This window comes from Suricata suricatta, chromosome X, assembly GCF_006229205.1.
Source record: "Suricata suricatta isolate VVHF042 chromosome X, meerkat_22Aug2017_6uvM2_HiC, whole genome shotgun sequence".
Lineage (NCBI taxonomy): Eukaryota > Metazoa > Chordata > Mammalia > Carnivora > Herpestidae > Suricata > Suricata suricatta.
Window position 1 is genome coordinate 49044510 of NC_043717.1, and position 25537 is coordinate 49070046.

The 25537-nt window shown below is 37.2% G+C and overlaps 1 protein-coding gene across 1 annotated transcript in view; it reads right to left on the reverse strand.

Moving 5' to 3' along the window:
* Positions 1-25537, reverse strand: part of OPHN1 (oligophrenin 1) — a 511411-nt gene that overhangs the window by 141218 nt on the left and 344656 nt on the right. The window contains 3 exon segments of the mRNA XM_029930777.1: positions 8022-8127; positions 10030-10088; positions 14732-14816. Of these exon segments, the coding sequence (XP_029786637.1) occupies positions 8022-8127; positions 10030-10088; positions 14732-14816 (250 nt within the window).

The window sequence follows — 25537 nt, forward strand, 5'->3', positions numbered from 1 at the left end:
TTTGCTGCATCCCAGAGGTTTTAGGCTATGGTGTTATCATTTCCATTGGGTTCCATTTAATTTTTAATTAATTTCTTAACTTCATGGTTAGCTCATTCATTCTTTAGTAGAATGCTCTTTAGTCTCCAAGTATTTGTTATCTTTCCAAATTTTTTCTTGTGGTTGACTTTGAGTTTCATAGAGTTGTAGTCTCAAAATATGTACATCAAAATCTCGATCTTTTTGGACTTGTTGATGGCTGATTTTTTATCTATTTTGGAGAGTATTCCATGTGCATTGGAGAAGAATATATATTCTTCTGCTTTAGGATGAAATATTCTGTATATATCTGTTAAGTCCATCCAGTCCAGTGTGTCATTGAAAGCCAGTGTTTTCTTGTTGCTTTCTGTTTAGATGATCTGGCCATTGTTGTAAGTGAAATGTTGAAGTCCCCTAGTATTATGGTAATATTATCAATGAGCTTATTTATGTTTGTGTTTAACCATTTTATATATTTGGGTGCTTCCAAGTTTAGAACATGAATTTTTACAACTGTTAGACCTTCTTGGTAGATACATCACTTAATTATGATATAATTCCCTTTTTCATCTCTTCTTACAGTCTTTATTTTAAAATGTAGATTGTCTGATGTGGGGAATAGACCTAGGAATCCTCCAAGCTTATACCAATGGGTTAATAAGGCATAGAGTAATAAAGTCATAGTATGCTCTCACCCAAGATTGGGTAAACACAATTGGCACCCTAAGAATAGGATGGTGCAAAGGCACCCTGAGAATAGTACAGTGCAAAGATGCGCCATGAATAGAGGGTGCTGAACCCCATAGAGAGTGATGGGCAAAGGCCCTCAATATTAAGGTGTATGAGGTAAGCAAGATTAGGGATGGAGGGCAAAAGTGCCCCATAATTTAGTACTAGAGCAGAGAAGCTACTTTCACAGGAAAATAGGACCAGGTTAGGCAAAACAAGTAAATTGGACTGCTGACCACTGCGCTGTGGGTGATGGTATCTTGTTAACCCTGAGTTTATTTCCCCTATCTGTCTTCTCCTCTAGGCTAGTTAAGACAGACATGGTACCTCCTGTCTGCTGTTAACAACCATCTGCCCATCTGCTGGGTGCCTGGATTTTGTTTTATATTGACCCAAACCCCAAACACTGTATATCTTCAAAAACCTCCCTTTCCTTTGTGCCCATAAGGTGATGTTCACAGTTTCTTCATCTCATTGTGCCTGCCCATCACATTTGTAAGCCTTTTGATCTTAATAAATATGGGGCAAGGACACTTATTTGGGGTTCTTGTCTTTTCTGAGATATTAGCCATCTCTCTCTCTCTCCTATTTTTTAATCCTGCATCCTGCTCTCTTGCTAAGACAAGAGAGAACTTTAGACACACAGTCTACAACAATCTGAAATAAGAATGGCTACGTTGGCTTTCTTTTAGCAACCATTAGCATAATAGATGGCTCTCCATCCCCTTATTTTCAATCTGAATGTGTCATTAGGTCTAAAATGGGTCTCTTGTAAACAGCATATAGATGGATCTTATTTTCTTATCCATTCTGTTACCTGATGTCTTTTAATTGGAGCATTTAGTCTACTGAGGTTTAGAGTGAGAAATGAAAGATGAGTTTATGTGGGGAACTGACAAAAGAACAAAGATCAGCCGCCTGCAGGCAGGGCAGTGTTATCACTCCCCAGCTCAGCATTGGAGACAGTCAGTCTGGGTTTTCTAATCGGCCCCTCAGGCACTGTGTTGAAATTGCAGTTTCAGTTTCAGTTTCAGTTTCGGTTTCCCCTTTATTACTTGACCCTGTTTCTTAGCAACCGACCTAGGTCAGCTGCCTTGTTTCCAGCCTTCTACCCTTTATAAAATGTGTGTGTTCTCTCAATAAACGAGGCTTGATCAGAGACTTTGTCTTGCCTCCATTCTCTGTGCCCCCTGCCACCCAATTCTCCCTCCCTCCCTCAGGACCTGCGTTGACTGACCTGTGGGACAGGTCAAGTTTATTGCCATTATGTTGCCTGTAGAGTTGGAATTTTCTGGTGGTGTTCCCTGGTTCTTTCTAGTCTTTGTTGCTTTTGGTCTCTCCCGCCCCCATCTTTTCTCCCCTCACAGATTCCCCCTTAAAAGTTCTTGCAGGGCTGTTTTAGTGGTCACAAACTCATGTAATTTTTGTTTGTCTGGGAAATTCTCTTATCTCTCCTATTTTGAACGACAGTCTTGCTGGATAGAGAATTCTTGGTTGCATATTTTTCTGATTCAGCACACTGACTATATCCTGCCACTCCATTCCGGCTTATCAAGTTTCTGTGGATAGGTCTGCAGCAAATATCATCTGTCTTTCCTTGTAGGTTAAGAACTTTTTTTTTTCCCCTTATTGCTTTCATGATTCTTTCCTTGCCTGAGTATTTTGTGAACTTGACTATATATGCCTTGTTGATGGCTGGTTTTTGGTCGATCTAATGGAGTTCCCTGTGCTTCCTAGATTTTAATATCTGTGTATTTCCCCAGGTTAAGAAAATTTTCCACTATGATTTAATCACATAAACCTTCTACCCTTTATCTCTCACTTCATCTTCTGGGACCACTATGATTTTGAGGTTATTCTTTTTTAATGAGCCACTGAGTTCTCTAATTCTTATATTGTGCTCTTTTGCCTTAGTCTGTCTCCCTCTTTTTTTATGCTTCATTATTCACCATAAGTTTGTCATCTATATCACTGATTTGCTGCTCTGCTTCATCCATCTTGGTTATCAGGACATCCATTTGATATTGCAGCTCAATTATAGCATTTTTTATTTCATCCTGACTAGGTTTTATTTCTTTTGTCTGTGAAGAAAGGTATTCTAATATATTTTCACCCCCAGCTAGCTTCCTTATTATGATGATTCTAAATTCTGGTTCAGACATCTTACTTGTATCTGTGTTGATTAAGTCCCTGGCTGTAATTTCTCTCTGTTCTTTCTTTTGGTGTGAAATCTTTCATTTCATCATTCTGAAGGATAAAAATGAATAACATAAAAAATTAGAAAATTAAAAACAATACAAAAAATCAAATAAAAGAGTCTAGATCCCAGGTGTGTTTTTTTCTGGTTGTTGACAGAAATTTGATAGATGAGAAAGAAGGGAATGAAAAGGAAAAAAGGGAAAAAAGGAAAAAGCTTGAAAATTTGAAAAAAATCAAAGTAAGGTAGAAAAAAATGAAATTAGGAAAGTAAAATAGAATTTCAAAAATTTAGAAAAAGTGAAAAATATAGTAGAGAAAAATTAAAGAAAAATATTTTTAATAAAAATGGAAAATACAAATAAAGTTCTCTTTCTGTATTCCAGAATAAGAAAAAAAATTAAATAGATGGACGGCAAAACAGAATGAAATACAAATGAAATTATATCCAGTTTCCCCTAGAAGTGAACTATGAAGCATGTTATAGTCCTTAAACTTAGGAGGCAGAGAGACTTGTGGTTTTCCTCAAGAGCACAGTTGGCCCAGTTAGGTGGAGCTTAATTTAATGGCTCTGTTTTCCAGTTGATGGCACTGCTTAGCTTACTGGGGTGGTTAGTTGTGGCATGTGTAGACATGTATGTGCATGTGCGGGAGGGGTGAAAATGGTATCACCCAGCTTCCCAGTCTCTAGTATCAGAACTCTGTGCTCTCCTAGCTGGTTATCAAGCAGCTCTCCTTTGTCTCCAGCTTCTATCAACTCTCTACTTCTACACTGTCTGTGACCAAGCTGTCAGGCTCCCTGGTGGCACCTCCCTCCTGAATTTTATCTCAGATGGGGCTGTATTTCCTGTCCCCTCACTTCTGAGAGACTGCAGCTTTGACCCAATCTGATCTTCTGGGGGAAGGTCTCCCCAAGCAATGCCCAGGTGTTACCCACCCCCAGGAAAGTTCCTGAGACCACGCTGCAGCTAATGAGCACGCAACCATGTACTAGCATCGATTCAGGGGTTTTGGAAAATCACAACACATATCCAGTGCAAGGCTTCACCCTTAGCCTCCTTGTTCCAACACCAGCGACTATGGTTGTTCTCCAGAGTCCACTGGGATCTTTGCCTGTTGGGAGGCTGCACAGCCTCTAATACATGTCCTCCTAGCAAGGGAACCGCCTCTCCCCGTGTGGCCCGAGGACCCATTGGACCTCTTCCTACTAGGGCACCACCAGATATCAAGCTGCAGAGTTTTCATGGAATTTAAACTTTCTCCTTTCTACCATTTTTGCTCAGTCCCTTGCTGCTGTTTCCACTGTTTCCACTCTTTCTCTTTCTCTAGCTGCTTTGGAGAGGGTGCTTTCCCATACTCTCCCTATCTCCTTCTTCTCTCCCTGCCCTCTTTGGCTTCTCTCTCCCCTAGTTCAACTCTCTTTGCTGTGTACCTATGGAGTTCTGTGGTTCACGTTGTGAAGACTGTTGTATTAATCCTCAAATCAGTTTTCTAGGTGTATAAAATTGTGGGGAGCTACCAGAAGAGCTGTCAGAAGAAAAGATATATGCCTCGACCTGCAAGATCAGCCACCCACACAGCTGAGCTGCGTTATCACTCCCAGCACAGCAGAGCTGCATTATCACTTCCAGCTCAGGGCCTGTAGGCTGGGCCCTCTTATTGGTTTCCCAGGTGCTGTGCTTTTAGTTTCTCCCTTATCCTCGCCCTTGTTTCTTAGCAACTGACTTATGTCAGCTGCCCGCCTTCTACCCTTTATAAGACGTGCATGGTCTCTCAATAAATGAGGCTTGATCAGAGACTTGTCTCGCCTCCATTCTCTGTGGCCCCTGCCTCCCAATTCTCACTCCCTCCCTCAGGACCTGCATTGGTCGACCTGCCGGACGGGTCACAAGATGATTTAATGTTGATCTAGCTGCATTTTAGGGACAAGAAATGCAAAAAATCTTTCATGCTGTTCCACCATCTTGGTCCCTCCTTGAGTCATTAGCCTTTTATTTATCTTACTGTGTGGTTCATTTGACAGAAGTAAGAATACATGTGTTTAATATTCTTATACATTCTTTTTTAAATGTTTATTTATTTTGAGATAGAGTGTGTGAGTGCATGAGACAGGGAGAGAGAGAAGAAGAGGTAGAGAGAAGGAGGGAGGGAGGGAGGGGGAGGGAGAGGGAGAGAGAGAGAGAGAGAGAGAGAGAGAATGAATATCAAGCAGGCATCACATTGTCAGCTCAAAGCCCAATGGAGGTGCTTAATTAGGAACCATGAGATCATTACCTGAGCCAAAATCAAGAGTAAGGCACTTAACCCAGTGAGCCACACAATGTTCTTATATATTCTTATTTCCCTTCTTTTCTTTTTACATAAAAGGTAGAATACTAATATAACTTGTTTTAAACTTTGGGGTTTTTTTGCTGTGATCATCTGCTATATAACCTGAAATTTGTAATGTATCTTGGAAATCACTACAAAAGAAGTTCACAGATATTTTTCTAATTCTTTTTAGGCTGTATAATACTACGTTGTTTGAATATACCATTATCTACTCAACTAGTCCCCTATTGTTGGACACTTTTGTGTTTCCAACATTTTGCTATTAAAAACTTATGCTGCAGGGCACTTGGGTGGCTCAGTTTGTTAGGCATCCAACGTTGGCTCAGGTCACAATCTCACAGTTCGTGGATTTGATCCCCATGTCAGGGGATGTCTGTGCTGACAGCTAGGAGCCTGGAGCCTGCTTCAGATTCTGTGTCTCCCTCTCTGCCCTACCACTACTCATACTCTGTCTCTGTCTGTCAAAAATAATAAATAAATGTTAAATTTTTTTTAAAATGCTGCAATGATGAACCTTGTACACTCTGCTGTTCAGTACTTGTGGAGGTATGTCCTCAGAGTAGATGTCTAAAAGTAGAATTGCTGGGCACTGGGTAACTGAATATACAGATTTGTTAGATATTGTCAAATTCTCCTCCTCTAGTCATATCTTGCATTAACACTAGCAATGTAGTACAGTATCTATTTTCCTCAATGTCTCATAACAGAGAATACAGTCATGCCTTAGGTTTTGCCCAATAAATGGTATCTCAGTGTAGGTTTAATTTGTATTTTTCTTATATGAGTTAACTTGAGCAGTTGTTCATAAACCTAGGGGTTATTTGTCTTTCTATTTCTCTTCCTTGTCTGTTTATGTCTCTTGTTCCTTTCATTCTAGGGTTTTCAAAAACCAAAGTTCTTGGGGTACCTGGGTGGCTCAGTCAGTTAAGCATCCAACTTCGGCTCAGGTCATGATTTTGCAGTTTGTGGGTTCAGGCCCCACATCGGTCTCTGTGCTGACAGCTAGCTTTGAGCCTGGGGCTTGTCTTCAAGTTCTGTGTCTCCCTCTCTCTCTGACTCTACCCCTGCTCACGCTGTCTCTCTCTCTCTCAAAAATAAATAAAACATTTTAAAAAATCAAAATTCTTGAAATCAGGCATCAGTCAGCCTTTGAATGGATGGCAGCAGATGGTTTTCACTAACTGCTGGTAGGATAATTTTGTACTGCATCCCTGCCTCCTGTCACATACTAAGACCCTTAGAAAGTCAGAGCAGGAATAATCCTTTGAGATTAGCTAGTTCAGTCCCCTCATATTATGGATGAATAAATTCATGCCCAGAGAGTCGGAGGGACTTTCTTTAGTTCATACAAAATTAGTGCTAGTGTGGAAATTGAACTCAATTTCTCTTTACCTCAGGGAAACTTCAAATAAATATAGAAGTGATCTATGTGCTTATTGTTGTACTTTTATTCAGGGTATACAAACAAGTTTTGGGGAAGAAACTTCTCTTAATGCTATTAGCCCAAATTGTAAACATTGGTAATGTAGAATGTATCAGAAAGGGAGACCAAGAGGGTCATTTATCCTGGAGCCACACCTTTACTAGGGGCTTCAAGTCTAGGTATTTGAGATCTCTTCAAATAAGATTAAAATGTATAATTACTGTACTTTTGTGACTGTGATAATAGCTTTAGTTTTTTAAATAGACACTCTTAAAACGCATCACAAGTTTTCTAAGCTTGTCTCCTTTCTGTACTTTTTAAAATACCCAGAGGGGCCTTGAGAGTGACTTGCCTATGATCATCAAGAAAGCTAGTAGCATAACAAAGTACGTTGGTGGCTCAGTCAGTTAAGCAACTAACTCTTGAGTCAGCTCAGGTCATGATCTTATGGTTTGGTTCATGAGATTGAGCCTCAAGTTGGGCTCTTAGCTGACAGTGTGGAGCCTGCTTGCAATTCTCTCTCCTTCTCTCTTTGCCTTTCCCCAATTCATGCTCACACTCTCTGTCTCTCTGACTCTGTCTCTCTCTCAAAGTAAATAAATAAACTTAAAAAAAAAGAAAGCTAATAGAAGAACTGACACCAGAACACAGGTTTGTTGACGGCTAGACAGAATGCTTTCTGCTGCACCATACTGCTTCACAAGAGCTAGTGGCTGTCCTTTTACAAGTCAAGTCAACTTATCTTTATCCAAATCATTAAGCCCTCTGGCCAAAATGCACAACCCCATGCCTCTTAAACCCACCATCTTGGAGCTCATCACTGGGCCTACTCTTTGGAATAGTTGTCCTTCCTCGTGTCATACTCAAGCAAAGAGTTGACCGCAATCTTGATAATAACTCCCATTTATTGAGAATCTCTTATGTGCCATGCACTTTACCTGTGTTCATTCAAATCCACAGAACAGTCCTGCATGGTGAGCAATACTATTCACTTTTCACAGATGACTAAACAGAGGTTAAGAGACTTATCTAAGATTATACAACTAAATAAGTGGCATAGCTGGTATTTGAAACCATGTTTATCTGACTGCAAAGCCTGTGTTCAATCCAATTTAGCTCATGTTACTCAACTGAGATGCATGATGACCCTGAGAGGATATACACAAGGGTCAAAGCAAAATTACCTTCACAGAGCACTCAGCCTATCCAGGATGAAACAGATGGTGGCTGGGACTTAATAAGCTGATAAACAGTTTCTCTGCAGTGCTACCGTATGGGCCAGTCCTCTAATAGCAACTCCTAATGCAACCCAGAAGTTACTTACTTGACCAAGTGTCTTATAATAAGTTCCAGCATCTCTCGGTTCTTTTCAGGTAGCTTATATACCAGGGAATGAATAGCTCCCAGCCGGTAATCCAGGTTGTCAGACTCTGAGAGAGAACAGAGAGAGACAATTTTGCCTTTTGAGTAAGTGTATCAAGTAAACTCTCACACACACACACACACACACACACACACACACACAAATTCACACAGAGACAGAGACACAAAGAGACAAAAAGAGACACAGAGATAAATAGGCATGGAAAATAATGGTAAGGAGAAACCAAGAAAAAAAAGACACTAAGATGGAGAGTGAAAGACCAAAAGACACAGAGACCAAAAGGCAAAAAGAGAGATAAAAACAAAGAAATTGGCCTACAAAGTTAAAGAAAGTAGAAGACAGAACAGAAAGATGAGAACAAAAGACGATCTCTGAGGAAATCAGAGTTCTAGGTATAGCAGGTTGTTCCCAAAGTTCTGCATGTAAACTTCCACTGTAAACCCTTGACCACCCATCTTGTTATGGTGATGGGAGGTATGGTCATTCTCTGGGTTCATGTGAAAATCACTGAGACAACTCAGAATAAAGAGCAAAGGTCCCTTAACTCCACAAAAATTCATCATGAGGACAAGTCCTATGAATCTTTTTTTCCTGCACACCACAGAGGGCACCAAGCAAGAGAAGGGTCATGTAGAGATAGGGACGGATGCTCATACATATAGTGGCCTCAGCCACAAATTTTTTTTTTGAAATTGCAAATGATTTTATTTTAAACTTAGATCTGGTCAAAAGGATTCTTTTTTTTTTAAATAGTTTATTACCAAGTTGGTTTCTTTTTTTTACATGATTTATTTATTTTTGATACAGAGAGAGACAGAGCATGAGAGGGGGAGGGGCAAAGAGAGGAGACACAGAACCGGAAGCAGGCTCCAGGCTCTGAGCTAGCTGTCAGCACAGAGGCTGACACGGGGCTCGAACCCAGGAACGTGAGATCTGACCTGAGCCGAAGTTGGAGGCTTAATTGACTGAGCCACCCAGAAGCCCCACCAAGTTGGTTTCCATATAACACCCAGTGCTCTTCCCCACAAGTGCCCCTCTCCATGACCATCACCCCCCTTCCGCTTCCCCACTCCCTCTTCAGCCCTCAGTTTGTTCTCAGCATTCAAAAGTCTCTCATGATTTGCCTTATTCCCATTCCTGCCAAACATTTTAAAGTGGTTATTTATACTTTATTTCCCATTCAATGTTCCACCGTAACCCTCAGTTTTATCATCTATAAAATGTGATGCTAGCACTAAAAGATTAGGAATAATAATTCACAGCACAATTTAAAAGTCATGCTAAGTGAAATAAGTCAGGCAGAGAAGGACAGATACCATATGTTTGCACTCATAGGTCTAACAGGAGAAACCTAACAGACGACCATAGGGAGGGGAAGGGGGAAAGAGAGTTGGGGAGAGCAAGGGACACAAACCATGAGAGACTACTGAATACTGAAAACTGAAAACGAACTGTGGACTGAAGAGGGAGGGGGAGGGGGGAAGGGGGTGATGGTCATGGAGGGGGACACTTGTGGGGAGAAGCACTGGGTATTATATGGAAACCAATTTGATAATAAAATATTATAAATTTTTAAAAAAAGAAAATCATTTGAAAAGGCAAAGTGATGAAAAAAAGCTAAAACAGCAATTGTTTAAGGGAACAATTTTGTTGTCTTCTGGTAACGTAAGGCAGTGCTCTTGTTCTGATGGAAGAGGCACAGTCAATAAAGCCCTCATATCTGTCACATCCCTCATGTTTGCCAGTTTTGTCCAACCTACTCAACTTACATTGATTTATGAAGAATAATATAACATTTGAGTTAGCAAGAATACTCTCATTTAGCAGTGGACACAATCTGTGGATGTGTTTTTTTTCTCTCACTTTCACTCAAGTCTTCTAGGTTTATTGCGATAAACATTATTAAGAAGCCAAAACAACACAATTAACTAGTAACATAAATACTTACTGGCAGCAGAGACCAGCTCTTTGTGAAGTCTGTAGGTCATGACAGGTTCAGAAAGGTTCCTGAAATTAAGGAACACTGTAAGTTCCTTTGGGGAGGGAATATCCAGGCCTTAGATTCTGTTTTATGGGCAGCAAGGCTTAAGTTTCTGAGCCCCATAGCTTAGTGTGAATATATACATTTTTCTCTTCACCTGAAACTTTGTCAGAGGAACCCTAGTTAGTAGCAATTCAATGAAAAACCTGCAAAAGCATAGGCAAACTAGTCTAGCAAGATCTCCAATTAGTTCCTAAAAGTAAAAGGAGTTTCAAACCAGTTCTGCAAAATTCTAAAGTGGACCCACTCTGAATGCTGTTATAAAGACCTTGCAGTTTGACAGTTCTTTAGTTTTCAAAGTGCTTCGTATCTGTCCTACCATCTGATCCTTCCAATAATCCTATGAGATGGGGCAGTTATTCCAGTCCCAGTTTAATGGAGAAGAAAATTGAATCCCAATAAATTTCTTTATTTACTAAAGAAATAATGGCTGAGTACCTATGAGTGCCTAGCATTGTGCCAGATATCAGGGATCCAGAGGTAAATGAGACACCAAACCTCCAAGGAGGTAATAGTCTAGTTGAGAAGAGTGCCATATACAAAATTTGCAATGTAAAAGGACCAGTGTGATAAAATAAAGGTAGGTGGTGTGTGGCTCAGAAGAAGCAACAACTTATAATAATAATAGTAAACTCTTCATTGTTCTTATTGATTTGTACATATTTACTAATTCAATCCTCATAACAACTCTGTAAGGTGGATACTGTTATTATCTCAATTTCATAATGAGGAAACTGAGGTTCAGAGACATTAAATAACTTATCCAAGACCACACATGGCTAGTAAATGGCAGAACTAGTCAGTCTATCTTGAGTTTGTGCTCTTAATCACTGTTATAGTGCCTACCACTGTTATTATTGTAGTAATCCAGTTGAGAGACAATAGAGGCCTAAACAAAAATAGTGGCATCAGGGATAGAAAGAAATGATAAGGAGAATTATTTTAAAGACATTAAAGACAGAACTTCTTCAATGATTGAGTATACTAGTGAGGGAGAAAGTCATGTGGTTTGGGAGACTGGATTGAATATAAGTTGATTCAGAAGGAAGTGGAAATCCTAAGCTAGAGGGAGTTTTAGGATAGCCAAAGGGAGATGTTTATTAGGCAGATGGAAGGAGTCCCTTCTAAATCTGAGAAGTGAAAATTATGAATCTAGGTGAGTAATTAAAATCATGAAAACAGATACCACTGCTCAAGGAGAGATGACCAACTCACAGCCAATAGCTACATGAGGACTTCCATTTATTATTTGTCCAGAATAGTGTATAAAAAGAAATAGACTTGAACTAGTCATCAGAATATTAAAAATTTGAAATATTTCACATAAAAATCCATATTTTATAACTCTATTGAAAAACTGAAAGATTTGGCTATATTGGGCCTATATGGTTATTTGTGGAAGTAAATAATATTGCTGATTATATATAAACAATGGTATGCAAATACAGGTTGAATATGTAATGTGTTTAATATGAAAGTAGTCTGCTTCGTTCATTTTCACGTCCTGGCCCCTGTGGATATTTGAATTTTCCCTTCCTCCAGTATAGTAAAAAGAGAGGAGAGTCCTGGAAAATATCAGGTAGAAAGTCCATAAAGGGAACTGCTAAAATGGTCAAAAAGGCATGAGGAAAACCCAAAGCAAGTGATACAGAATAATCCAAAAGAAGACAATGTTTCAAGGAAGGCTTGGTAATAGTTTCAAATGCTACAAAGAAATCAAGTAACTAAAGACTTAACAATTGCCCATTGTGTTTAGCATTGAAGGAGTCACTAATGACCTTGGCAAGAGCAGCTTCAGTGGAGCAGAGTTGGTGAGAGGTTAAGAATTAGAGACACTGAGTGTACATTATTTCATAGACTGAAGCTTGAATAGGAAGGCAGGAAGTATCTCTCTTATTAGGCAATCTCATCCAATCTCCTGCCTACAATTATCATCTATATTGTCAATGATTCACAATTTTTTAGCTCAAGTTCAGAACTCTTCTCTGAGCTCATTCCCATATATGCAATTCCTCACTTAATAGCTTGCCCTGATTTCTTCAAAGACACCCAAATTTGATATATCTAAAACCCAACTTGTCATTTCCCTTACATCCAGTCTTTTTCTTGTGTTTCTCAAATCAGTGAATGTATGACTACCGTTGGTTGTATGGGTCAGAAACATGGAAGTAATTCTTTGATCTCCCTCTCTCCCATTCGCATATCTAAATTTACTCCCCAAATTTCTTGATTATGCTTATTTCTACAAATATACATTCCTATTCCCTAGTTCAAGTAGAAGCATCATCTCTTTCATAGACCACAGCAATAGCCTGCTAATTGGTTTGTACCTCTAACTATTTTGATGCCCTATAATCTGATCTCTATATGTTTTCTTTTCAAAATGCAAATCTCATCATGTAACTTGTTTAAAATCTATCAATTTATTCCCATTCTTTTAAAAACTAAATCCAGACTCCAGTTCTTAAAATGTCCCATATAGCCTTGCAATGTCAGCCCCTACATATCTCTCCCACTCTCTCTACACTCAATACTCCACCTATACTGGTACATGTAGTTTCCTGAAGGGATCATCCTCTTTTGTGCCTCAAGGCCTTTGCATATGCAGGTCCCTTTGTCTGGAACTGCCTCTTCCCAGTTGATTCCAAGTTATATTTCAAACCTCAGTTCAAAGAACCAACCAGAATAAATCAGGTCTTCCTGTTATAAGCCTTCATACCACTTTGTACCTTTCCTTCAGAGCACTTATTACAGTTTGTTATTGTTTTTTTTTTTCTGCCCCTCACTTGACTATAACCTTTTTAAATTCGGAGATCACATCCATTCACAACTATATGCCTCCTGTCTAACACCATGCTAGATATAGACTAGCTACACAGGAAATGTTTACCAATTTAGTAAATGGTAGAATGTATAAATGAAAAAAAACAAGGTCAAAGAGATGTGCTTTATGGGAGCATATTTATATGCTAAGAAGAAAGAGGTTGTTGAAGAAGAGAGATTAAAAATATAAGAGAAAGAAAGGATAGTTTTTGGAGTACTTTTCTGAAAATGTTAGAGAAAAGGGTTGAGTTACATACCTATAGTACAGATTGAAGAGGCCCTCTCTGGAAATATTAACGTATTTGAGAAACCTAAATGGTGTTGACTGGCTAGTGCATATAAAATGCTCATACATAAGTCTTAAGGAAAATCTTTTACTAGGGGTATTGCTCATTCAGGCTTTAAGGCCCAATCCTCCCATCTTTCAAAAGGGCCACATGGCTTATCATGGGATAAGCTGGGAAATACATAATGTGGGGATGTCTTTAACCTGTATAAAGCTTTGGAAAAACTTGACTCCTTTGAAGAAGCCTAGAGATAGAATCATTTACTCTCAATATTATCATCATCAGTCTTCTAAAAATATGCAGAGTATATTGCTCTCTATCTTCACTAAAATTACCCAAGTAACTCCAATCAGGCCATAACACCTGCGGCTGGGAAACAGGGGCAAAAGATACTCCAATATAAGTGGCCTACAAGTCAGAGATACTTAGGTTCAAATAATATGAGCTGTGATCGTGAATAGTACTGAATGAGGAAGGGGTTGCCTTTTAATTTCCTCATCTATAAAATAGTACGATACTATCTACCTTACAGGATTATTGTAAAAAAATTACATTGCCCATGTAAGCAACTAGAACACTGCTTAGCACAGAATACACTCTCTAACAACAGTACTCATCTTCCTTTGCAGATGCAGGAGAAATACTCCTACAAAGAGCATCCATGTTTATGTAAAGTTCTAAGATACTACAGCAGAAAGTCATTTAACAGCAATATCTAAGACTCAATTTATTTTTGATTAATGATATTCAAGTATCTATCTTAATGTCTGAAGGGTATAATTCTAAAAAAGGTTTTTATGTAATAAATTATGGTACATAATATTGCACACAAAGAATAGTAAGAAATGAGTTTTAAAAGTATGTGTCCCAAATACTTTTACATAATATAAATTTATGCCAATTAACTAAATGATATATTTATCACCATTGCATATCCCCATATTTTGCTGACAAGGTAAATTTTGTTTTCCTACTTCTGTCAATTCATTTGGTTCTAACATTTTTATGGTGGTACTTTCTTGTTTTTTTTTCTATTACATGGATTAAAGCATGAAATATGACATATAAACACACAAACAACACAAATGTGTGTAAATGCAATTTAATGTTTCAAAATAGTTATTATTTACCAAAACATGTTAACAACCTTGAATTGTTATAAGTCCTGATATTACTAGTGAGCACATTGTGACATCATTATATCTATGCACAAAGACAAAACTTCCATTATTTTAAGGGTATGATTTTTAAAATAATCTTTTCCCTAAGAAAAATCAATTTTTCAATAACAATCCTATTATTTTGATGCTTCACTTGCTTAAATTCCCAGATAAAATGCCTTCTAATGCACATTCTGTTTTGACAGAAATCCTTTTCACTCTGTTTTCTTTAGCAATCCTATCCAAACTCCAGAAACTGTGAACACATAAGCTCCAATATACACCCAGAAAAATTTCATCAAGTGTGGAAAACAAAGTTCCAAATCATATCAGGCATACCTGAGGTAGAATTTCAAGGAGCTGGTGATTGTCTTAATGTCCCAGTCACTATAATGAAAATCAACATCTCCTGGGCATTTAGGATCTAGTTGAGAAAAAAAAATGAAAAAAGTTAATGTTCCAAAAGTTTTTACTTTTTGTTCCTTTAAAAGTAAAAGGAAGTACATTAATTAAAAGATAGTTATCTTACAAACACTTTGTACAACAAACGTGTCTTTGATGCCTCAAAAATTTCTTTGCATTCCAGTCAGGCACATAAGAAAATTGGAAATCATCTCTTCCACCCACACAACAACAACAAAAAAAATGTAATAAACTGAAAATCAACTCCTCTTAGATCTATCAAAGAACTGAGATCATTGAACAAACTACTGTCCCCAAAACTGAAGAAATAGACAGGCAGATACAGAAAATCAAATCTTATTAGAGCAGGAGCCCAGGAGCAGAAAACTCCTTGGGAACCGGTACAGGGTTAGGAAAACCTAATCTGTAATTGATGAATTACTAGAGGTTCAGTGTGGACAGGTTTGAGAGTTAAAAATTCTAAGGGGGCCTGGTCCTATGGAGACTCCCACATTTTTTTACCTCCAGGAGCTCTATCAAGTTCTCACAGTGAAGATGTGAGAAAAATTCACTCATGTTTCTGAGAGGGCAAAAGAAGAAATAAAGCTCTTTAAAAAATATGCACATCACATTTCATTCTTTTTAGTGAAGCCTTAATGCTTAAGAGAAACTATTTTACCATATCCTAAAGTACTACTAGAGCTTAACTGAATTAGGAAAATGAAAATACCCAACTCCATACCTGGACTTCCTTCCTGTCTAAGGGGGAAAACTGAAACCAAACTGAGAAGTACTCATGAAGGTCATAGGCCAGCAGCAGCGGCTCACTAGAATACATAATGATAGGACTGTAGAATGCAACCCCTCCCCTCACAAATTGCCACCATCAATAGTCCTCCTGAATAGTAATAGGGGAATGCAATTTAAAGAAATGTGCTTCTTGGATACTATTTAAGAAGTCTTTAGGAAAAACTGAAGACAACAGAGGAAACAGAAACAAGGTCATCAGAGTTAACTGTAGCCTCTGACATATATGGTTACAGCAAATACACACACAGGCTGAACTCTAGCCAGATAAACAAAACCTCACAGGATAGGCTTATTCACTTCAGTTCCTTTTCTAATCATTACATCGTGTTTGGCTTATAACAAAAATTGAAGACATCCTAAAAGACAAAAAGAATCCCTCACAGTTTGAAGAGACATAGCAAGGATCAGAACCTGACTTAGGGCAGAGATGTTGGAATTATCAGACTGGGAATACTAAAGAAGTATGATTAATATGTTATGGACTGTAATGGGTAAAGTAGACAACATAAAAAAGGAGATAAATTAGGTAAGCAGAGAGATAGAAGCTTTAAGAACCAAAAGGAAATTCTAGAAATCAAAAACACTATAAGATAAATGAAGAATTCCCTTAATGAACTCATCTGTGAATGGGACACAATTGAGGAAATAATCAGTGAGTTTGAAGAAATGCCAATAGAAAGTTTGAAAAGAAAAGAGGAGAAAGAAAGTAAAAGACAGAATATCCAAGAACTGTAACATAATAACAAAAGGTGTAACATACATGTAAGGGAAATATCAGAAGAAGAAAGAAAAAAAGGAACCACAGAAATATCTGAAGCAATAATGATTGAGAATTTCCGTAAACCAATGATCAGCATCAAAGCACAGATCCAGGAAGCTCAGAAAACACCAAGCAGGTTATATGTCAAAACTATCCACACTTAGGTATATCATATTCAGCTAAACAAAATCAAAGGCAAAGAAAATATCTTGTTAGAAGCCAGTAGGAAAGCAAAACCAAAACCAAAAATGACCTTGCAAAGGGGGAGCAAGGTTAAGAATTACATCATACTTATCTTTCAGAAATCATGCAAACAAGAAGAGAATGGAGTAAAACATTCAAAGTATTCAAATAAAAGACCAGCCTGAATTCTGTACCCAGTAAAATTATCTTTCAAATGTGAAATAAAGACTTTTTCAGATAAACAAACATGGAGTAACTGTCAACAGTAGACCTGCCTTGCAAGAGGCATTAAAAGAAGTTCTTCACAAGAAAGTTGAGGTCAAAAACTCAGATTTATATAATGAAAAAAGACCATTAGAGGAGGAATTAATGATGGTAAATAAAACTTTGTATTTGACTTAATCTTTATTGGTGTAACAGGTAAAAGTTCCAAATAATATAAACAATGTATCCAGTGATTATAGCTTATAAAAAGGTGAAATGAATGATAATAATATTATAGAGGATTGGAGACAGTAATTAAGAATAATACTTTGTTGGGGTGCCCGGATGGCTCAGTCGGTTAAGCGTCCAACTCTGGCTCAGGTCATGATCTCACAGTTCATGGTTTCGAGCCCCACATCAGGCTCTGTGCTGACAGCTAGCTCAGAGCCTGAAGCCTGCTTCAGATTCTGTATCTCCCTGTCTCTCTGACCCTCCCCTGCTTGTACTGTCTCTCTCTGTCTCTCAAAAATTAATAAAAAACATTTAAAAAATTAAAAAAAAGAATAATACTTTGTTATAAGGTGTACTGGCACTATGTGTGTAGTAGTATAGTGCTATTTGAGAGAGGATCTGGATAACTTTTGAATGTATATTACAAATACAAGGGCAACCACTAAAAAAAGTTTTTTAAAAAAGTATAATAGATATGCTCACAGAAGAGAAATCATACAAATATGTGAGACAAAAACTGATAAAACTGCAAGGAGATTAATCTACTATTATTGCTAAAGACTTCAACACACTTCGATCAGACAGATGCAACACATAAAATGTTAGAAAGTATATAATTAAACTAGATAAAACCACAGATCATTTGAATCTAATAGACATTTGTAGACTACCTCATTTAACAATAGCAGGATAAACATTCTTCTCAAGTCCATATGGAACATTTACCAAGACAGACCATATTCTGAGCCATAAAACACACCTGAACATATTTAGAACAGAAATCACACAAAATATTCTCTCAGAACATGAAATTAAACTAGAAATCAATAATAGTAGGATATCTGAAAAAATACCCAAATACATGGAGATTAAACAATACACTTCAAGTTATTTAGGTGAGTCAAAAAATAATTCTCAAAAGAACTTTTAAGATATTTCAAGATAAAGGAAAATAAAAATATACATTATAAATGTAAGGATGCAGGTCTGAATTCGGCTTCTCAGAATCATTAGACAATAGAAGGGCACACACTACCCAAGGAAGGGGGGACCACCCTTGTAACGCCCAATCAGGAAAGGGCAGCTAACACCTTTAACATTTCTAAGGGCAGGCCTAAAGATGGAGGCTATAAGATAATCACCTATTGCTTAAGACTAGTCACGCCCTATGTGAGGGTCCTGGGCCCACTCTGTGATTGGTCAATACTCTAAATGTTGTGATTGGCTCCCACCAAAAGTATCAATGAATGGTTAAACCTGCTGTCAATATACCTATGTCACCATTTCCTGTAACTCCCCCTTCCCAAAAAAGCCTTTACCCTGCCATGTTCGGGGCTCTCAGAATGAATCCACTGTGCTGGTAAAGTCTGTGAGCCCGAGCTTAGGCTCAGCCAGCTTAAACTCATAATAAAGCCCTTTGCTTTTGCATGCGTGACTCGGTCTCCCTGGTAGTCTCTGGTTTTAGGGGGCGATATTGGAAACTTGGGTATAACAATAAATATTCGTGGGGTGTAGCAAAAACAATGCTTTAAAGGGAATATATATCACTGAATGCATATATTAAAAAGAATGGATGAGCTAAAATGAATAATCTCAACTTCCACCTTATGAAACTACAAAAATAGCCCCCAAGGGAGCAGAAGTAAAGAAATAATAAAAGAGTAAAAATCCACGAAATTGAAACAGGAGGGACACGTGGGTGGCACAGTCAGTTAAGCATCTGACTTTGGGTCAGGTCATGATCTTGTGGTTTGTGGGCTCAAGCCCCACATCAGGCACTGTGCTGACAGCTCAGAGCCTGGAACATGCTTCAAATTCTCTCTCTCTCTCTGCCTCTACCCAGCTCGTGCTCTGTCTCTCAAAAATAAATAAAGTGTTAAAAAAAAACAGGAAGTCAATATAGAAAATCAATAAAACCAAAGGATGATTCTTTGAAAAGACCAAAAAATTGATAAACCTTTAGCCAGGTAAATTAAGAAAAAAAAAGAGAAGACATAAATTACTAATATCAGAAAAGAGATAATCACTACTGGTCCTATGGACATTAGAAGAAAAATGAGAAGTATTATAATTAGTTCTATGCTTATAAATGTGATAATCTTTGTGAATGAAATCTACCAAAATACAAACAGAAATAAACAGACAATCTGAATATATTAGTAGCTATTAAGAAAAAACTGAGTCAGAAATGAATTACATGCTAAAACAGAAAGCACCAGGCCCAGAGGGATTCACTGGTACATCTGACTAAACATTTAATGAAAAAAATACACCATTCCTATAGAATGTCTTCCAGAAAATAGAAGTCACATAATATTTTCTAATTCATTCTTGGAGGCCAGAATTACTTGAATATCAAAACCACAAAAGGCATTATGATGAAGGAAATCTACGGATGAAATATCTCTCACGAATATGCAAACTTCTGAATAAAATATTAGCAAATAGAATACAACATAGTATAAAACCCATGAGCAAGTGGAATTAATTGCAGGTATGTAAGGCTGATTCAATTTTCAAAATCAATTACTATAATTCATTACATCAAAAGGCTAGCTCTTCTTTAGAATAAGCATATGATTATATCAATATATGCAGAAGAAAACCTTGAAAAATGCAATACTCATTCACAATAAACACTGTCAGGAAACTAGTGATAGAGGAGAACTTAATTTGAGAAAGAGCATCTATAAGAAACCGAAAGCCAATGTATACTTAATAGTGATAAATAGAATGCTTTTATCCTAAGATTAGGAACAAAGCAGTCTTCTCTCACCACTCTTATTCAACATCAAAATGGAAATCTTAGTTAATAAAATAAGAAAAGTGAGTATAAGGTATACAGTTTGGGAAGGAAAAATGAAAATTTCTTTTGTTGCAGATATAATGATTGTCTATGCAGAACATCCAAACAATCAACAAGAACAACAAAAATCCAGAGAGGATGGCAAAGGAGCATGGTGAACTTCACCTTGTCTCTTCCCTGAAACACAGCTAGATCAGCACCAAAACATTTTTCACACCTTGGAAATTTATCTGAGGATTAAATACTGGTTTAAAATTTAAAAATTTTTTAAATTTCTTCTTACCTTTTTTCTTTTCTTTCCCTTTTTTTTCTCTATTCTACCAGGCTTATTGCAATAAGCATAACAAAACACACCAGGGATCTAGGTTCATTTATTTGTTTTTTGGTAGGTTTTTAATTTTTTTAATTTTAATTTTATTAAATTTTTTCTTCCTCCAAAATGACAAAATGATGGAATTTACCCCAAAAAAGAATAGGGAAAAAAGACAGCCAGTATCTTAATCAACATAGATATATTCAAGATGTCTGAATTCGAATTTATAACCACAATAATAAAAATACTAGCTGGGGTGGTAAAAAGCCCTTTCTGTGAGTATAAAAGAAATATAATCAAGTGAAGACAAAATTGAAAATGCTGTAACCAATATGCAATCTCGAATGGATGCCATGATGGCAAGGATGGATGAGGCAGAACAGAGAATTAGCGATAGAGAAAACAATTATGGAGAATAATGAGGTAGAACAAAGGAGGGAAACATAGGCAAAAGAGCATGATACAAGACTTAGAGAACTCAGTGACCTACTATAAATGAATAACCTCTGAATTCAAGGAGTCCCAGGAGATGAAGAGAGAGAAAAAGGGGGCAGAAGGTTCATGTGACCAAATTATAGTGGAAAACTTTCTTCATCTGCAGAAGGACAGAGACATCAAAATCCAAGAGGCAAAGAGAACTCCCATTAGACTCAACAAAAACCGACTATCACCAAGGCATATCATACTCTAACTCACAAAATACACAGACAGAGAAAGAATTCTGATAGCAGCAAGGGGAAAAATTCCAAAACTTTTAAGGAAAGACAGATCAGGTTCACAGCAGACCTATACATAGAAATATGACAGGCCACAAAGGAGGGGTAGGATATAGTCAATGTGCTGAATCAGAAAAATAAGTAGCTAAGAATTCTTAATCCAGCAAGGCTGTCATTCAAAAAGAAGGAAAGATAAATAGTTTCCCAGACTAATAAAATCTAGCCCTGAAAGAAATTTTAAGGGAGACTCTTTGAGTGGAGAAAAGATGAAACAAAACAAAAAAAAAATAACAAAAGCAACAAAGAATAGTAAGGACCAGAAAACATCACCGGAAATACCAACTACACAGGCAACACAATGGCACTAAATTAGTATCTTTCAGTATTCACTCTAGAAGTCAATGGAATAAATGCTCCAAACAAAAGACATAGGGTATCAGAATGGAAAAGAAAAGAAGACCCATCTATACTCTGCTTACAAGAGACTCATTTTAGACTTAACGATACCTGCCGATTGAACTTAAGGGGATAGAGAACCCTTTATCATGCTAATGGTCCTCAAAAGAAAGCTGCAGTGGCCATACTTATATCAGACAAATAAGATTTAAAAATAATGTGAACTCTACTAAAGAATGAATGGGTTAACCAAGAAATTAAGGAGGAAATTAAAAAGTATATGGAAGCCAATAAAATGAAAACACAACAGCCCAAAACTTCTGGGATACAACAAAGGCAGTCATAAGAGGGAAGTATAGAGCAATCCAAGTTTTCCTAAACAAGGAAAAAAAGGTCTCAAATACACAACCTAACCTTAAACCTAAAAGAGTTGAAAAAAGAACAGCAAATAATGCCCCAAACCAGCAGAAGAAGGGAAATAATAAAGATTAGAGCAGAAATCAGTGATATCGAAATAAAAAATAACAATAAGAGCAGAAAAGATCAATGAAACCAGGAGCTGATTCTTTGAAAGAATTAATACAATTAATAAACCCCTAGCCAGAATGATCAAAAGAAAAAGGAAAGAACTCAAATAAGTATAATCATGATTGAAAGAGATCACAACCAACACTGCAGAAATACAAACAATATTATGAGAATATTATAAGCAATTATATGCCAACAAATTGGGCAAACTGGAAGAAATGCACAAATTCTCAGAAACATATAAACCTCCAAAACTGAAACAAGAAACAGAAAATTTGAACAGACCCCAAACCAATAAATAAATTGAATTAATAATCAAAAATCTTCCAACAAATAAGAGTTCAGGGCCAGATGGCTTTCCAGGGGAATTCTACAAAATATTTAAACAAGAATTAATACCTATTATTTTGAAGATGTTCCCCCCCCAAAGAAATGGAAGGAAAACTTCCAAACTCATTCTACAAGGCCAGCATTACCTTGATTCCAATAAAAAAGACCCCACTAAAAAGGAGAACTAGAGACCAATTCCCCTGTCAAATATGAATGCAAAACTTCTCAACAAAATACTAGCTAACTGGATCCAACGATACATTACAAGAATTATTCACCAAGATCAAGTGGGATTTACTCCTGGGGCACAGGACTGGTTCAATATCTGAAAATCAATCAATGTGATACACCAGATCAATAAAAGAAAGGAGAAGAACCACATGGCCCTCTCAGTAGATACGGAGAATGCATTTGACAAAATACAGCATCCTTTCCTGATAAAATCCCTCAAGAAAGTAGGGATAGAAGGATTATACCTCAACATCATAAAGGTTATCTACAAAAGAATGTGTAGTCTGTTGTTTTTGGATGGAATATACCCTATATACCTATTATATCCATCTGATCCAATGTATCATTCAAAGGCTCTGTTTACTTACTGATTTTCTGGTTGGATAATTTATCCATTTATGTAAGTAGAGTGTTAAAGACCCCTACTATTACTGTCTTACCCTTAATTTCTCACTTTAGGTCTGTTAACATTTGCTTTATGTATTTATGTGTTCCACTGTTGGGTACACAGATGATACTTACAATTGTTATATCATCTTGTTGGATCAATCCCTGTATTATTACATAAAGAACTTCTTTGTCTCTTGCTACAGTCTTTTTTTCCCCCAACTTTCTTTGGTTTTAAACTCTATTTTATCTGATAAAAGTATTCATACCTTGGCTTTTTTTTTTTCACTTTCATTTGGATAGTGAATGTTTTTCCATCCCTTCCTTTTCAGTATGTATGCATCTTTAGGTCTGGGGTGAGTCTTCTGAAGATGGCATATTAATAAGTCTTGTTTTTTATAATCCATCCCATCACCCTATTGCTTTTGATTGGAGCATTTATGCCATTTACATTTAAAATTATTATTGAGCGGTATATACTTATTGTCATTGTTAAAATTTGCTTTCAGCTTGTTTTATTTTTAGTTCTTCATTGTTCCTTTCTACTTCTCTCACTCACTTTCTTTGTGATTGATGGGTATCTACAGTGTTTTGTCTTTCTTTCTCTTCATTTTCTTTGTGTATCTATTATAGGTTTTGGGCTTGTGGTTACCATGAAGTTCAAACATAACATCCTAAGTAAATAACAGTCCATATTAATTTGGTTATCATTTAAGTTCAAACACATTCTAAAAAAACAAAAACTCATAGGTCTAACAGGAGAACAGGAGAAACCTAATGGAGGACAAGGGGGAGGGGAAGAGGGATAGAGAGTTGGGGAGAGAGAGGGACACAAAACTTGAGAGACTATTGAATACTGAAAACGAACTGAGGGTTGAAGGGGAAGGGGGAGGGGGGAAAAGAGGTGGTGGTGATGGAGGAGGGCACTTGTGGGGAAGAGCACTGGGTGTTGTATGGAAACCAATTTGACATTAAACTATTAAAAAAAGAGAAGAAGAGGAAGAACCTGTTGCCTCTGGCAATTTATGCAGATTGGCCTCTCCCCACCCAGGTGCTACAGAAGAAAGAATGGGGAAGGGAGAGCAAGAGAAGGAGAGTTTTCAGTTTTAAACTTTTAGCTGTTAACCTGGGAAATGAATGAGGGAGAAGCCCTCACTTCTACAAGGCAGAGGAACACAGTCAGTGTCCCCTATGATTTTATCTCAGACCAATAAGGTCTCCTTTTCTGCACAGTCCCAACCCCATGTTCTCATCAGTCAGAGTCACAATCAAAATTATACTTAGATGCACAGCAAACAGATAATTACACTTTGCCTTTGTCCTGGTGAGGATTCAAACTTTGCCTCCCTCCTGAGGAGGACTTAGACAAACGCACAGAGACCTAATGGAGTCTCACTGCTGCCACCAGCGAAACCCCCTGCAGGCGAACCAGCTCTCCGGCCTCCTGGTGGGGTCCTAGACCCCACTCACCTACTTCAGATGGGTGAGCCGGTTCTCCAGCCTCCTGGTGGGATACTAGATCCCACTCACCCATCCTAATGGGGTCTCGCTGTTGCTGCCTTAGGTGAGAAGAAACAAAGGACTGCAAAACTCAAGTTTTTGCATCAAATTCCAGGTCAAAATTAACTAGGGAACAAAGTGTCTCCCATGGCTCATTCAGTGAATGAATCTAAGTCTGTTGGTTTGCTACAGTTCAAATAAGTTCCTGTTAAGTAATAGTTAATTTGGTCTGTCTCAGTTTTCATGGGGAATTGTTAAGGTTTTGCTTTGATAAATTAAGATTAAATTCATTGGCTGTCTAATAAGATAAAAACTAAAAGCCACAACTAGTGATTGGTATATTGGTATAGGATGAGATCTGTAGATGCTTGAGCTTTTGACGTGTGACAAAACAACTGGGGATATTTGAAACTGTTAGAAAGCTGCTTTGTACTTAATTGATTCATAAGTTTACCATCTAAGAAAAGTTTTGGTTAACTAAGTCCTCAATTGGAGACTAAGTTTTCTAAGAGTTAAAATTCTACTAAGTGTAATTTAGACTGATGGGAAAATAAGAAAAGCAACCCTATATGCAGGAAATTGGGGATATGTAAAAAAATATAAGAAATAAAAGTACATTTTTGTTGAGGGTAAAGAAAGTAATTTTGTCTTAGATGAGACTGGTTGTTTGTAAAAAAAAAATGGCTTTGGGGAAAAAGATTAAAGGCAAAGGAAAGTTGCCAAAGGTTCCTGTAAGGAAATTATTGAAAACAATTTCATGTGTGAGGTTGAGATAAATGGAATATTAAAGGTATATTGGTATGAGGTTAAAATTCTGCTTTTCTCTCTTTCAAAAGACAAGGTTTTCTGAACCTGTGATCTCTACGCTTGTTAAGACTATGTAAATAAAGGGTTTCTCTATTGTTAAGAAGACAAAAGCTTTAGGTACTATCTTTACCAGGTCATTGATTGCTTAATTAAACTTCTCTGAGATTAAAAAAGGAGTTAGATTTTGCTGAAGGATCCCAAAGACAAATAAGATTTTTTATTGCCACTTTGGTTAAATAAATAGAGTTTTCATATTTGTAACAATTTGTCTTAAAACACTGTTGTACAGTGGTAAACCTTAGGTTATATAGTCTGGGTAAATGCTGCAACTGCTCAAATATATGTGCAGTCCCTAAAGTTTTAATGTTTGGGTATAAGGTCATTACTTAACACCCTTAGTAATCAAAATGTTAAGTGTCACTAAATTTCTTTGTCAAATTGCATCATAATGAACTCTTGTCAGATCTTTAGCAATGTCCATTTCTGAAATTTTGTCACAGAACGTGTTTCTTCTTCAAGGGAAGTTGTAATAAGGAGTTTT